The 15,621-nt window shown below is 39.2% G+C and overlaps 1 protein-coding gene across 16 annotated transcripts in view; it reads left to right on the top strand.

Moving 5' to 3' along the window:
- The window catches only part of pms1 (PMS1 homolog 1, mismatch repair system component), a 99,905-nt gene that overhangs the window by 63,407 nt on the left and 20,877 nt on the right, over nucleotides 1-15,621 (top strand). For 15 of the 16 annotated variants that reach the window (XM_048534394.2, XM_048534386.2, XM_048534400.2 and 12 more), the window contains 3 exons: nucleotides 810-932; nucleotides 2,085-2,231; nucleotides 4,865-5,730. In XM_048534394.2, the coding sequence (XP_048390351.1) occupies nucleotides 810-932; nucleotides 2,085-2,231; nucleotides 4,865-5,730 (1,136 nt within the window). The remainder of the gene's footprint in view (nucleotides 1-809; nucleotides 933-2,084; nucleotides 2,232-4,864; nucleotides 5,731-15,621) is intronic. The other variant, XM_048534395.2, reaches the window with a different exon arrangement.

The following is a 15,621-nucleotide window of genomic DNA, read 5'->3' as shown; positions in this document are numbered from 1 at the left end:
TGAATGTCCAGTTTTTTTTTCAAAATATTGAATTAAAGTAGTGAATGTATCAGTCACATTGTAACCCGATGGTGCATGTCTGACAGATGTTTTCTTTCTGACCTTCATGTTTACTCAGTGGTACCCTTTGCCTATATGCATTCCAACATTCAGTTAGATGGTGGAAAGATGTTGTAATTACTAGTAAATTAGATAATATGAAAAATTACTGATCTGCTCAATAAATTAAGTATTAATTTCCAGGTAGTGTTTACATGCTGCAGGAGTAGTATCGGGTAGAGGAAAAAAAACAATGTGCATATGTAGATTAATTGTGTCTTGGAAGTTAAAATTGTAATTATAAAATCAAGTTATCGAGAATCCCTTAATGTGACACAGGCGATTGCATATTTACAAATGCAGTAGGCAGCTTTTACTGAATAGTTCAAATTACATGATTACAATATTTTGGCCAATTTTCTTTTTCATTTGGGGAGTCTCTTTGCAGAATACATTTTCTACTTAAAAGGAAAAGCTGTAGATGTCCCTTGCTACTCTGAACCTAGCTGCTAAGATGTACATGTAATTGATAGACCCTCTAAGTGATTTTTGTTGGCTTTCTCCTGAGAAATGCCCACGCTTTTGCTTTTGGGTCTCCTTGTGATAGATTTGATTCATTTGAATCACCATGGAAAGTTACAAGGCCAAACCTATGTGCTTTCACTGTTGTGTAGAGTGAGTTGGAGCTCCAGCTATGCTGTCGTCTTAAATATTGTATTGGTAACAGTACAATTGTTACATATGTGGATTTTTCTTTCTGGTATTCACAGATTTTCCTTAGTGGTTTTCTGCCTAAGCCAGGCTCTAACCCCTCCTCGACGAGTCTCACCAGCCCTGACAGAAGTTTCATCTCTATTAATTCCAGACCTGTTCATCACAAAGAAATATTGAAGGTAGATTAATAACTTAAGTGATGTTTATGCTTACATATTTTTCCAGAGCGCAATAAATGGTTTTTACATTGAGGAATTTTACTACCCCTAGTATAAGATCAGTTTAAATTGTCTCATATAGGTTGGGTTAGGGTATTACGAGTTAAATGCATGGTGTATCTTGAGATCAAGCTTTTACATTATTTCTATATCTACTGAAAGGGAGCAAAAGTTCAGATATTCGTTGACTTTTGTCAGTTAACATTGAGATATTGTGGTTTTCAGTCAGTTTAATATTGGCTTGATCCCATATTTACCTGAGCAAGAAGTAATCTACTGGATATTGCAGTAATTATTTTATAAATCTAATTGTCTAAACTGGTTATGTTTTATACTTGGATACAAAACTACAACTTTATTGCCTATAACAAAGTGTGGAGCTGGATGAACACAGCAGGCCAAGCAGCATGTGCTCCTGAGATGCTGCTTGGCCTGTTGTGTTCATCCAGCTCCACACTTTGTTATCTTGGATTCTCCAGCATCTGCAGTTCCCATTATCACTTATTGCATATGACAGTTTCTTACAGTCGTGACATTCCTCTCAATTTGCAAATTAATTTAATGTGATTTCTCAACTTATGCCTGAAGGCTACTGCAGTTCGGTCTAGGCCCGAAACGTCAGCTTTTGTGCTCCTGCGATGCTGCTTGGCCTGCTGTGTTCATCTAGCTCCACACTTTGTTATCTTGCAGTTGAAATATGTCTGATTTTGCAAATAATAACTAAGATGTGATTTCACTCAATATTTCAGAAACACATGCAATTTCACACTGACCGTAGTGCATTTTAATTAGAAGATTTTATATATCTCAGGTTTATTTTCATAATTTGTGAATGTGTATATTGTAGTAAAATACCTGTTCGGATAAACTAATTAGGTAATAAGATGGGACTTGTTTGCCAGCAGTGATTTTATTTTCAATGCTTTTGCTTTATTGTCCCAAAACAGGTACAAGGTGGCTAATAACAAATTAGGTCTGACTTCTCTGACTCATTTTTGGATTCTTATATTCAATATTTTTTCTGAATAAAAACATTGTTTTAACTTTCTCAGAAGATGTTGCTTGGGATGTCATGTAGAGATAGATTAACTTATTTTTGCTTTAATTTTGCAGTTGGTTCGGCAGTACTACAGCTTGCAATCACAGAAGGATTCTGCACATATGCGTTATCCAATTTTCTTCTTGAATATCTCTGTTCCAGCCTCAGTTATAGATGTTAACATAATACCAGATAAAACTCAAGTAATGTTTCACAATAAGGTGAGATGCACTTGAAAATTTCTTTTTATTGTTATCATTAATTGATTAGGTTTGAAGACCATTTGACATTAAATGGAACCTATAAAATAACTTTACATTGAGTTTCCTTAAGACTAAAAGGCATGAGAGTGTAAGTGAGCCATTTAGCCTATTAAGTCTGCTCTACCATGCATGAGATCAAAGCACATTTGATAATTCTTATCTCTACTTGCCTGCCTTTTCACCAAAACCCTAGATTCTCTTATGGCTAAAGATCTATCTATCTTAGCCAATATACTCAACAATCCAACCTCAAAAGCACTCTGCAGCAAAGAATTGCACAGATTTACTACCTCTTAATACTGCTGGGCCAAATTTCTCATCTCCATTGTCCAAATAGAACTGGACAAGGACCTTGTCCTCTGATGAACTATCGCCACCTCATCTTTGTCTTAAATGTGTAACACCTTATTCTGTGATAATGCAGTAGGGTCCTAGACTCTTTGACAGGGAAAAGGTTTCATTAAATTAAACACTATCAGATTTATCTGCCCTAAAAATGACAACTCCAGAACAATACTAAGTAACAACATATTCTGCTTTAAGGTTTGCACTTGACTCTATTGTGTATAATGCTTGTTGAGGTCTTAAGTTTGCAAGTGCCATTCAGAGGGTGGATTACACTCGAATTTGAGTCCAGTGGCAGAATTGTGAAAAACTGAATTTGTACAATATTTATACCTTATTTGTATATTGCTGACAAACTGCCAGTTGCAACCCAGAGGAAGCCTACTAGTTGGAAGAGGAACAAAAATGGTCAGCTCAGATGTGAGACAAGGTCAGTCCAGAGATGGAGGGATGAGGTACTCTGGAGGGAGCCAAGTGTAGAAGAATATAGGTCCCAGGACCTTTTAACTCTGTTTCTACTTAAAATAAAGTTCCCTACCTCTTTGGTGGATATCTCCAGTCGTCTAAGGAGCATTAGTTTGACTGTTTCGTACTAATTCTGTGTTCAAGTGATGACGCTGTGTAAGATGAAATGTAACCTCAAATCCATTGTCTTGGAGTCACCCTAATTTCCAACAAATGTGTTTGCACGCTGACTTTAAAGAGCTAGCTTTAAAGATCTGAAGAACTGTGCCTTCTCTCTGCCAGTTAAACTACGTAATGTTGATGCCAGGTGATAGAACGTCACACGGGCTATAAAGAGATTCCATACTTTCAGCCATGGTAGTGAAAATTATTGGTAAGAATGCCAATAACTTGTGAACTGCTTATAGGAAGTAAAAAGATTGTATCTTATTGCTGAGCCAAATTTCACATTTCTGTTCTCACCAACAGAGCTGGGTAAGGACCTTATCCTCTGATGAACTGCACCAGCCACTTGCTATCTGCTCCTGTGCACCAGTTTTGGTGCATCACCACAAGTTCACCTCTCTATCTTACTCTCGAACCCAAAGGGCACAGTAAGATTGGGCTAAAACAGTTTAGAGCTTGCACAGTTGCAGAAGACAGGCATCTCAGATGATTTAATATAGTGGATCTGTCTTTCAAGTGCTTAATGAAGAGGTATACATAATTCAGAAACTGCGTAGTGAATTCCTTCGCCTCAAAATGCTCGATGGTGACAGATCTGGAAAGACTATAAACACATATGGTTTACTGTTCCAGCTCATTTGGAAATTACAAAGTTTGCAATTTTATCCCGATGTCTTAGTTCTGCAGAGAGGGAGAATGAGGGATAGTGAGAAAATGAATGCATTTGTATGTGGTGCTTCTGCTTTTGAATACACATGTTAATCGGTGCAAGAAGAAAATGTAATATGCAGGTCATGTTGAATAGTGAAAAGTGTTGAGAAGAGCCCCAAGAGAACTGCTGATTCTGCAAAGTCCAAGGCAATCTGTTGAGCCCTTGTATTGAGTACAGAAAGTGAAAGAGGGCATTGTTGATTGAGTGGAGACGGTGTTGGAACTGCTGCCACATATCCTAGAGAGAGACAGAGTAAGAGTAAGTGGAGAGCACTGCTCAGACATGCAACTCTAGTGAGACAATTGAACAACTTCCTGCATTGAATTCAGGTCACAGATGATGCTGCAAATATCAGCAAATTCTACAATCTACTTCCATACTGGTGAAGAACATGCTGTGGTGATTCTGGGAATTGGGAATTGTTGCTCTCACCTTCTGGAATCATCTATAGGAAGGTTTTTAGGAATCATGACACCTGCTTCCTTCTAATTTTTGGTCTCCTCTTTTACCATGTTGCGAAACAAAGTAGTCACAAGGGAATTCAATCTCACTTTTAGAGATTCACTTCCACTTTAAATATACTTTAGCCTGTTAGGAATTTTAGCTTGGACATGAGTGGGTTTCTCATTGAGTCAGCCAGATCAGTGAGAAATCCACCACTGAGATTATACTTAAGAGTGTGACTTAAATTATTGCAACTGTTGGTATGCACCAAGTGTGTTTTGATTTGTAACTGAAAAGTGGCCTGGAGTTCAAATGAAGGAAGATGTTTATGTGAAATCTGTTTTGGATTTCTGACGCTACCCAGAGCAGAATTTGTATTAACATATTGGAATGCTTTTTGAAGAAGTATTAAAACTGGTGCTCTGCATAAAATGTTTTGTTTTAAATCTTCTGTCACCAGGAGGCTATCTTGCTTGCCATTGAGAAGGTATTGATTTCTGTTTATGGTCAACTTGCTGAAAATGGAACTGATGAATCATCCTCTGAATGTTTGAAAGAAACTGGAAATGTTCACAATGGTGAGATAAATCACTGTGGTCTAGCACCAGAAATATCTCAAATTCCAGACACTCTGTACACTTGTCCCAACAAAACCTGTTTTTCCAATGACGTTTCTCCTGCAGCTGATGGCAAAAATGAGAACTTTGACAGCAATGTTATTCAGACTTATTTCCAAGAAATACCACTATCTTCTGAGGATAAATCGTCAATTTCTGCCCCAGATTTTGACATGACGTTTTTGCTGGATGATGACCGTATTGTTTTAAAGGATCAGTCTCACATTGACGATGCAGTATGGCCAGAAATAGCTAATGATCCAACCCTACCACCTGTGGCATCAAGTGAACAGATCTCAGTTGCAAAAGACTGTGCTGAGCTAACTGCTGATAACTGGAGTATGGGGCATGGGATGAAGGATTCTTCTGAACAGATGTTTGAGCCTGTAAAACTCTTAGTGCCCAAAGAAACTTCAGACCAAATACAAACAAATTGTAATGAAACCAAACAGCAGAAATCAACTAATAGTAGCCCAACAAATGATCCAAATAGAAAGTCTACTAATGTAGTGAAGGATAAGATTGGACAGATCACCATATATGACCTGATCAGCAATCGCACTGTAAAAAAATCTCGGTCGGCGTCTACCCTTTTCATGCAAGAATTTCGACCCAAACTTTTAGCAGAGAACCCAAGGGCTAATCTGCAAGATGTCAGCATGAAACTTGAAGAGATGTGGAAAAACCTGAGTGAGGATGAGAAAGAAAAGTAAGTTTCCAAATTAAATCTTTTGAGCTCATACCCAATAGTTTCCATTCTCTGTGATTCATTGAATGCAGAGTAAATCCCACTACTTCTTGAAATATAAAGCAGAAAATTATTTTTGGCTTGTTGGAAATGCCATGCAGACAGACTGTATTGTTAAAATATATTATGTGCTTCTGCAATTAATTTTTCTCTAAGACTTATTTTCCATTCATGGATTTCCTTCAAGAATATCTTTTCACAACAAAGAGTGATGATACTTTTTCCAGTGAATGACACACTTATGAGTACACTTTCACGTTGAAATTTATGATCTCGTCAATTTTTTTTGAGAAATGTTGAAATTACAGCAGTAGTTTTGTGAAACCAAATTTTGATCCTTGCAACGTTGAGTGGCCTAGCAATTAAGTATTAATGAGATATTTTGAGTAGCACAACTTTGATCAGTTTGAATCAGGCTGAACATTGATCTTATTTGAATGTAAGGAAATAGTTTTGACATCAGTCACTGCCCCTCCACAGGAAGGTGTGAAAATGATGCTTATAGGAAATGTATTAAGCCAAGGAAAAGTAAATATTAAGTGGAATGAACATAAGTTATAAATTGATTTCTATTGAGTACAACAATAAGCTGACAAATAATCATGCAGCATTTAGTTTTTAAACCCTGAAATCTAAATCCCCTTGCTCCTTGCTGGGTAAATGTGCTGCTGAGCATGGAGATCAAAAATGTCCCAGATTTAAACAAAAACCAAAAGAACTGTAGATGCTGTAAATCAGAAACAAAAGCAAGTTGCTGGAGAGAGGTAATAGGAACTGCCGATGCTGGAGAATCTGAGATAACAAGGTGTATAGCTGGATGAACACAGCAGGCCAAGCAGCATTAGAGGAACAGGAAATCTGAAGAGAAGGGTCTTGACCCTTCTTCAGAAAAAGAAATTGCTAGAACAGCTCACCAGGTCTGGCAGATCTGTGAAGAAAAATCAGAGTTAACGTTTTGAATCCAGTGACCCTTCCTCAGAACAGTTCCTTGTTTGTTTTTCATCTTCTGAAACTTCTCTCCTTTCTTCCCCCAGCACATTCTACCAAAAAAGTAATTCTCAGTCTGGAAAATATTCAAAATTCCCAAGGAGTGTTTACTTTGATTCAGTGTTCAAGTTCAAGACTGAAAGCATTTTGGACAGGGTAGGAGATATATTCAAAATGCTGAGGAAGTAATGCCAATATAATTTTTTAGGAATGCACAGGTCAGTTTTTGTTTTGAAGTGCTCTACGCCTTGCACTTTGTTTCTTTGTGTGGTGTCATATGTGTGGTAATTTAAAAGGGCCAACCTGTGCACACCTGGTTGGGATTTTTTGAGTGTACTGGATATTGGAAACAATGCTGAGGGGGATGAAGAGTTGGGGGATGTTGAATTTTTATATATAACTAACTTAGCATTATTGAGTTGAGCTCAAATAACATTTTCTGTTTTATCTGATTCAAAACTGCAACTATATAATGATCAGGAACTTAAAAGGTGCATGCGTAATATTTGCAGTCGATTTTGGCCAAATCGTGACAACTTCCAATTATTTTGAGGCATCTATGACATCCTCTGCCGCTGCCTCACCTGAGTCCACAGGTTCCGTCACTCAACTTCTGAGATTCATCACAACTTGATTCTGATGAAAAGTTACCAGACTTAAAACATTTAACTCTGTCTTCTTCTCACAGATGTTATCAGATCTGCTGAGCTTCACCAGCAATTTCTCTTTTTATTTCAGATCTCCAGCATCAGCAGTTCTTTGTTTAATTTGAGATCTATCTGTTACTAACTGCAGATTAAAGCCATAATGTCTCATGTGTAGTGACTTAACTCAATCCGCAACATCCCATTTTTTAATTAACATTTTTGAGCTTCTCCTTTCTTCAGTTTTATTCAATTCTTTTGTTAGGCAGCATTTCAATTTGGGATATCTGTCTGTCAACACTAGTTGCCACTAGTAACTTGCTGCAATGATTTCTTTGTAGGTGAACCTAAGGTGGTGGACTATTGTCAGTATATTTTCTATGGGCAACAGAGAAGGACATTAATCAATTCTTGCTTGATATCCATATGTTGGCATTTTGTGGCACTAATCATTTTTAGTGATCAATAGCAGTTTTCCTCTTCTGCTGTTCCTCCACCACATCTGTCTGTCTGTGTACTAAAGCTAACTGTAACGTGTCAACTAATTCGCTGAGTCAGTACCTGCTAAATGCTACTTAATGCATCAAATCTGTTACCTTCCCAGTCCATATGGCTTAATTCTATATTCTGCAATGTAGTTGTCCAAAATTGTTTGGAGGGTAGGACATCCATCCCTTTATAATGGAACTACTGCTCATTCCAGCTTATGAGGCTCAGGAAGTTACAAATATTTACAGGCGTGATTAAAATCCTGACCAATAATATTGCTGGTGGTTAGTCAGAAGAAGTGCTGTTTTATAATGGGAACACAATATGATATACAATGATAGAAATGTGTTGCTATATACCTTGATTTTTAATTATGTTACTCAAACGAGAAGGTTAAAAAAAACTTTCATCCATTTTAAGTGTGACTCTTCTGTTTTCTTGCCCTTCCCCATGTTTTACTCTTTCTCTATCTGCTCACCAGTTACTTTGTTTACCTACCCAGGGCTAATTGCTTTCTGTGCGTCTATTTGTCACCAAATTCACCTCATTGCCAGTTCAAGCCTTATTGTGTCTAAGTTGCAATTTGTCCAAAATTCTACTGCCTATGTCTGGTCCCACACCCTGTCACCATCAATAAATTGGTTTCAAACCTCTTGCTCTTTGTCCCATGTCTCTGCCAACTCCTTCATCCCTGTGTTCCAGCACTTAAGGAGATTTTAAGGAGGTAATTTATGACTGTCAGCAAAAATAGTTCCCAGTAAAGAGGAAAAATACAAAGAGAGGGATAAACCAACGATGGCTAACCAGGGAAGTTAAGTTGAAAGTAAAACTGTATAAAGTGGCAAAAGTCAGTGATAGCCTAAAAACTGGGATAAATTCAGAATCCTGCAAAGAAGAACTAAAAAGATAAAAACAGAGGAAATAAAGTGCAAGGGCTAACTGGCAAGTGATATAAAAATTGTCAGTAAGAGCTTCTTTAAATGTATAAAATGGAAGATGTGGGCCTTTTAGAAAATGACTCTGGGGAGATTGTAATGGGGAACAAGGAAATGACAGAGGAGTTAAATAGATATTTTGCATCAGTCTTTACTGTAAATGATACTTTGAAATTTCATTTTTATTAAAGAATACAGGGAAGGAATTAATTATTACCACTGAAGAAGTACTATTAGACAAACTAACAGGGCTGAAGGCAGATAAGTCCTCTGGCTCTAATGACTTGCATTCTAGAATCCAAAAAGAGGTAGCTACTGAAATAGTGGATGCATAGGTTGTAATTTTCCAGATGGATTCTGAAGAGGTACGAGAGGACTTGAAAACAGCCAATGTGACACCCTGATGTAAAAAGTGCATATCTGTAGGCTGATTAGCATCTATTGTTAGAAAAATGTTGGAATCAATTATTAAGCAAGTAATAGCAGAACATTTGGAAAATCATAGTATAATGTAACAGAGTCAGCATGGCTTCATGAGGGGGAAGTTGTGTCTGACTAATTCATAAGCGTTTTTGAGCAAGTTTTGATCAGAGTGGATAGAGGGGAGCCAGTGAATGAGTTGTTTTTGGACTCCAGAAGGCATTCAACAAGGTACTTCACAAAAAGTTGTCATAAGATTAGAATTCATGGTATAGGAGCACTGCATTAGCATGGATAGAAAATTGGCTAACGGGCAGGAAACAACAAGTAGGGATAAGGGGTTCTTTTTCAGGTTGGCAACCTGTGACCTGCAGGATTTCACAGGCTCAAGCAGCTGTTTAAATTGTGACTTGGAGGAAGGGAAAAAAGGTACTGAAGCAAAATTTGCAGCTTGTGAGAGGGATGCAGTTTACACACACACACACACACACACACACACACACACACACACACACACACACACACACACACACACACACACACACACACACACACACACACACACACACACACACACAGAGATAGATGTTAAGTAAATGAGCAAAATGTTGACAAATGGAACATAACGTGGGAAAAAATGAAGTTGTTCACTTGGAAGGGAGAAAAGAACTGTTATTTAAATGGAGAAGAACTGCAGGAAGTTGCAACATGGGTTTGGGGGTACTTGTGCATGACACTCAAATCTAGCACACAGTTGCAGCAGGTAATCAGGAATGCTATTCGAATGTTGATCCTTATTTCAAGACGATTAGAATATAAGAGTAGGGAAGTTTAACTGCAGCTGTTCATGGTTCTAGTAAAACCATGTGGAGTACTCTGAACATTTTTAGTCCCATTATGTAAGAAGATATTATTTAATTGGACGCAGTTCAGAGAGGTCCACCAGGATGATCCTCCAGTATAGAGGGATTGTTTCACGAACAAAGGTTAAATAAGCTGAGAGTCTAGCCATAGAGCTGCATAGGATGGAAATAGACCCTACGGTCCAGCTTGTCCATGCAGTTCAGATAATCTTGTCTCATTTGCTAGCATTTGGCCTATATCCCTTCAACCCTTCCTATTCATGTACTCATCCAAATGCCTTTTAAATGTTGTAATTGTACCAGCATCTACTTCCTCTGGCGGCTCGGTCCATACGTCCACCTTGTGTGTGAAAAAGTTGTCCGTTAGGTTGTTTTAAAACCTCACCTTAAACCTGTGCCCTCTAGTTTTGGACTCTGCTACTCTGGGGAAAAGACCTTGGTTCTTCACCCGATCTATGCCCCTCATGATTTTATAAACTTCTCTAAGACCACACCTCAGCTTCCAACGCTCTAGGGAAAGTAGCCACAGCCTATTCAGCCTCTTCCTATAGCTCAACCGCTCAGAAAAGATTTACAAGTTTCATAACATTCTTCTTATGAAACATGCAAGATTCTTAAGGGACTTACCAGGGTAATTGTTGGCAGGATATGTCCCCTCGTGGGAGAATCTAGGACCAGAGGGCATAGTCTCAGTGTAAAGGGGTTCCAATTTAAGACTGAAATGAGGAATTGTTTCTGTCAGAGGGTTGTGTGTCTTTGGAAGTCCTTGCCATAGAGAGCTGTGGGAGCAGAATCCTCGTGTTTGTTTAAAGCTGAGATTAATTCCTAATCAAGAATTATGAGGAAAGGGCAAGAAAGTGGAAGTGAAGAATGTCGGATCAGCCATGATCCTATTGAATTGCAGAATGGACTTGAGGGGTCAAATGGCCTGCTACTGTTCCTCTTTCCTATAGTTCAACCCGACCACTATTTGGTATCTGGATTTTTGAAACTGCTAAAGGCACATTTAGCTGTCTATTTGGGCACCAACCAATTGTGTGTAGCACCAAGGTGCCTCGGTAAACTGAAATCATTGGAATTATGGAGAAAGCTCACAGAGCCAGGACTCATGTCTGACTGAAAGGATGTTGATTGTATTTTTGAAGCTTAGTCAATTCAGCCACAGGATAACGCTGCAGGGGTTTCTCAGGACAGCATTGTAGACCCAACCAAAAACTTCTGCTTTATCAATGGTCTTTCCTCTTTGATACACTCAGAAGTAAGGCTGATATTCATAATGCTTGCAAATTATGGGGCTTAGGCTAAAAAGTGGCAAGTAGCAGATGAGCCATTGATCACTTTTAACAAGAGTGAGTACCGAGAACATATTTATATTTACAGACAGTGAGAATTAGAACATTGAAGATTTAGACAATTTCTTGATTGCAAAGGATTTGCACAGTGATTTCTTGAAACACAAAAGCCCTAAAGAACTGGGGATTGTCTACTGTTTATAAAAAAAAAACAAACGATTTTGAGAGAAAAGCTTTTAAAAGCGAGATAACAGGACAAAATACTCATCATTGGCCTAAAATTGCTGGACGGATCTTGGAAGAAACTTAGCAGTGAAGGTTGCCTAGCAACAGCCTTTGAACTTTTGATTTCAGTTTGGTATCACCCTGAGAGTTGGTCAATTGTGGAAAGGCTTGCAAGTGAGCAATGCTATCTCGCTACCTCTCCCTGTCCGTGTATCTCATAAATGAACACTGTTTGGGATTAAGGATTATATGGTTTAGTACTGCACGGTAATTTAATAGATAACGAGTTCAAATGCAAGTTTAAAGCATAAATTTATTGTAATAGCGAAGTCATTTTTGAGTTTTATCAAAATAACATGATGAGAATCTCTTTTGTTCTAGAAAACAGTAATAAAGAGGAAAAAATGACTATTATGAATATAAAGTAGAGTCATAACAAGATATCATTTGGCTTCCCTTGACATGTAATGAAGTTACTGTTGCTGAATCCTCACCTGGGCCAATCAGATATATTCCATGGCTCTGCAGTAGAAAAAGATGGGAATTCTGCAGTGTCTCACCTCTTAGCTCCCCATCTACTTTAGAACTGAAGCACAAATCAGGATTGTGAAAGTACATTTTCTACTAAACTAGGTGATTACAGCTGTCATAGCGCTCAAGTCACTCAACATAATCTAGCATAAAAGAATTTATTTCTTTTTAATTCATTCCTAGGATGTTGGCGTTTTTGGCTAGATCAGCATTTACTACCCATCCCCAGTTCCCTTGAGATGCTGATAATGAGCTGCCTTCACAAACTGCTGCAGTTTGTTTGTTGTGGAGAGGCCCATAATGCTGTGAGGAAGACAGCTTTAGACATCGGGGGAGTTGAATCATGGGAATGCGGGAAGGATGTTGTGTATTTGTCACAACTTGCAGTGTGGGTTGAGAGGATCAGAGGGCAGACAGGTCGATTGGGGTGGCTGTTGGGGCAGGGGACGCATATGGGTGGGGTGGCTTTGGTAACTGTGACAGTAATTGACAGGTCAGTTTTTTGGTTAGATAAGAGTTGCTACAGGTTTAATTTCTCTAACATTTCCTGGCTATTCAGGTAAATGAGACAGAACCATCTTAAATTCTAATCTCTAATTTGAAGTTTTAAGGATATTTTTAAAAGGTTTCAAATTGGAGGTCCTGGACAATTCCTGCAGAGTCAATGCATCCACCCAGGACATGTTCTGATATGCACACACAGTATGCCTACTTCCAACTATCCAGAAACACGGAGTTCTGGGACATAGTTTTAAGCTTAGATTATTCAGATTGTAATCTTTTGATTCAAAAGGTTTTTGACACTGAATTATATCGAACACATTTAATTTGCAGCTGATAAATGCAAGCTAATTTTTGTGAGCAACCATTCATAACAATATTTAAAGGCGTATTTGTATTTCTCTCTATAGTTTATGGTTCTCATAATTCTATTTTAATAATACCATCAAAATCTTGCATCATGCACCCTCTCTCATTGCCACTTAACTAGTCTTATAGCATGCATCCCTTTAAGTAACACATCACTCTGCAAAGTGTCCACTGGACTCCTATCATTCTGATGAATGCTTCCAGAAAAATGATTTTCATCCACCATTTATTTCAACAATTAAATTTAATTTACAAAGTGAAGGCCTTGCCTAAACCAAGAATTTTACCCAAACAAAATAAACATTTCACCATAAGGTTATAATTTTGAGCACGAAAATCAAAACTGATGCTCCAGCGCAACACTGAAGGAGGCGCTGTCTTCCAGATCAGATGCTAAAGCAAAACCCACCTGTCCTCTCAGGTGACCGCAATAGATCATATAGCGTTCTGGCTAATATTTAAATCTCAAACATCATAGAAATCTGATTATTATTACATTGTTGTTCACGGGAACTTGCTGCATGCAAATTGGCTGCTGCATTTCTTACTTGACATCAGTCACTCATTTCAAAAACACATTTTGGCAGTAAATCGTTTTGAGCCATCCAGTAGTCAAATAAAGCATCACAATGATTCGGGTCTTTCTGCTTTTGTATCCATTGAATTATTTTTTGTCTTTCAATTACTTTTTGAAGTCGTTAGTTGAAGGTCTCCAAAGACAGGGAGCCATGAATTATTGAGTGAGCAATTAAAGAGGAAGAGGTAGACAGCTAGTAATCCGATTGAGAGACTTAATGGAAAGGAAATTGGCTACTGGCATAGTGATGGGTAGGGGAACATGGTGGGAAATCAAATAAATCTATTTGACAACTCTTGATAACAATGGAGGGAAATTTTCAGTTTTAAAAAGAAAACATGTCTGACAGTCAAAGGACCCCTTCCGCTATGGATTGCTGGGCCCTCAACTGTCTGGTCAGGTTCCCAGATTTCTGCTTTACCCCTTCCCTCCCTCGAAGAACCACATTCTCACTTTTCATACACCCAGCCTCTAGTTTCAATGAATTACCATCTGACATTTTTGCCACCTCTATCAATATTCACTTTTGCAAGCTGAAAGCACAGTAGCCAATTTATATGCACAGCAAGCTCCCACCAACAATGTGATGATGACCAGGTAATCTGTTTTTGGTGATAGGAGATAATGGGAACTGCAGATGCTGGAGAATCCAACATAGCAAAGTGTGGGGCTGGATGAACACAGCAGGCCAAGCAGCATCTTAGAGCACAAAAGCTGACATTTCGGGCCTTGACCCTTCATCAGAAAAGGGAGATGAGGAGACAATTCTGAAATAAATAGGGAGAGAGGGGGAGGCAGACCGAAGATTGATAGAGGAAAAGACAGATGGAGAGGAGAGTATGGGTGGATAGGTCAGTCCGGGGAGGACGGACAGGTCAAGGGGGCGGGATGAGGTTCGTAGGTAGGAAATGGAGGTACGCCTTGAGGTGGGAGGAGTGGATAGGTGAGAGGAAAACAGGTTAGGCAGGCAGGGACGAGCTGTGCTCGTTTTGGAATGCAGTGGGGGGAGGGGAGATTTTGAAGCTGGTCTGCGAACCATTTCAACTCCCCCTTTCGTTCCTTAGACGACATGTCCATCCTGGGCCTCCTGCAGTGCCATAATGATGCCACCCGTAGGTTGCAGGAACAGCAACTCATATTCCGCTTGGGAACCCTGCAGCCCAATGGCATCAATGTGGATTTCACAAACGTCAAAATCTTCCCTCCCCCACTGCATCCCAAAACCAGCCCAGCTCGTCCCCGCCTACCTAACCTGTTCTTCCTCTCACCTATCCCCTCCCACCTCAAGCCGCACCTCCATTTCCTACCTACTAACCTCATCCCGCCCCCTTGACCTGTCCGTCCTCCCTGGACTGACCTATCCTCTGCCTACCTCCCCACTCATACTCTCCTCTCCACCTATCTTCTCCTCTATCCATCTTCAGTCTGCCTCCCCGCCTCTCCCTATTTGTTTCAGAATCCTCTCCCCATACCTTTTTCTGATGAAGGATCTAGGCCCGAAACGTCAGCTCATGTGCTCTTAAGATGCCGCTTGGCCTGCTGTGTTCATCCAGCCCCACACTTTTGTTAATCTGTTTTTTGAGATGTAAGTATTGGCCAGAACGCTTTTTTTTTGGCCATCTGAGAGGACAGCCAGGATTCACCTTGACATCTGGTCCCTGAAATGGTACCTCCTTCAGTATTGTGCTGGGGTTTCAGCTTTGATTTTTGTGCTCAAAAATATTGTCCTAGTATGTTCACAACTACCCCATCCCTTTTAGCATTCTAAAAGAGTTGTTCCTTGGCTCAATCCTCAATAATCTCCAACAACAACTTGCCATCCTACAGGAACCTCCCACACAAGAGATGTAGTACCTGTGCTTCTATCACTTCTTTGGTCCTCAAAACTCTTCCCAAGTAAAATATTGATTTACATGGACTTTACTCTTAGTACACTACGCTCACTGCTCAAAATGCAGTCTCCTATGCACTGGGAAAGTCACATGCAGATTAGGAGATGCTTTTAAAGAGGTTCTCTTT

Source organism: Stegostoma tigrinum, chromosome 7 (genome assembly GCF_030684315.1).
Source record: "Stegostoma tigrinum isolate sSteTig4 chromosome 7, sSteTig4.hap1, whole genome shotgun sequence".
Taxonomy (NCBI): Eukaryota; Metazoa; Chordata; class Chondrichthyes; order Orectolobiformes; family Stegostomatidae; genus Stegostoma; species Stegostoma tigrinum.
The sequence above is the reverse complement of the archived record's forward strand: the minus strand, read 5'-3'. Positions and strand labels throughout refer to the sequence as shown.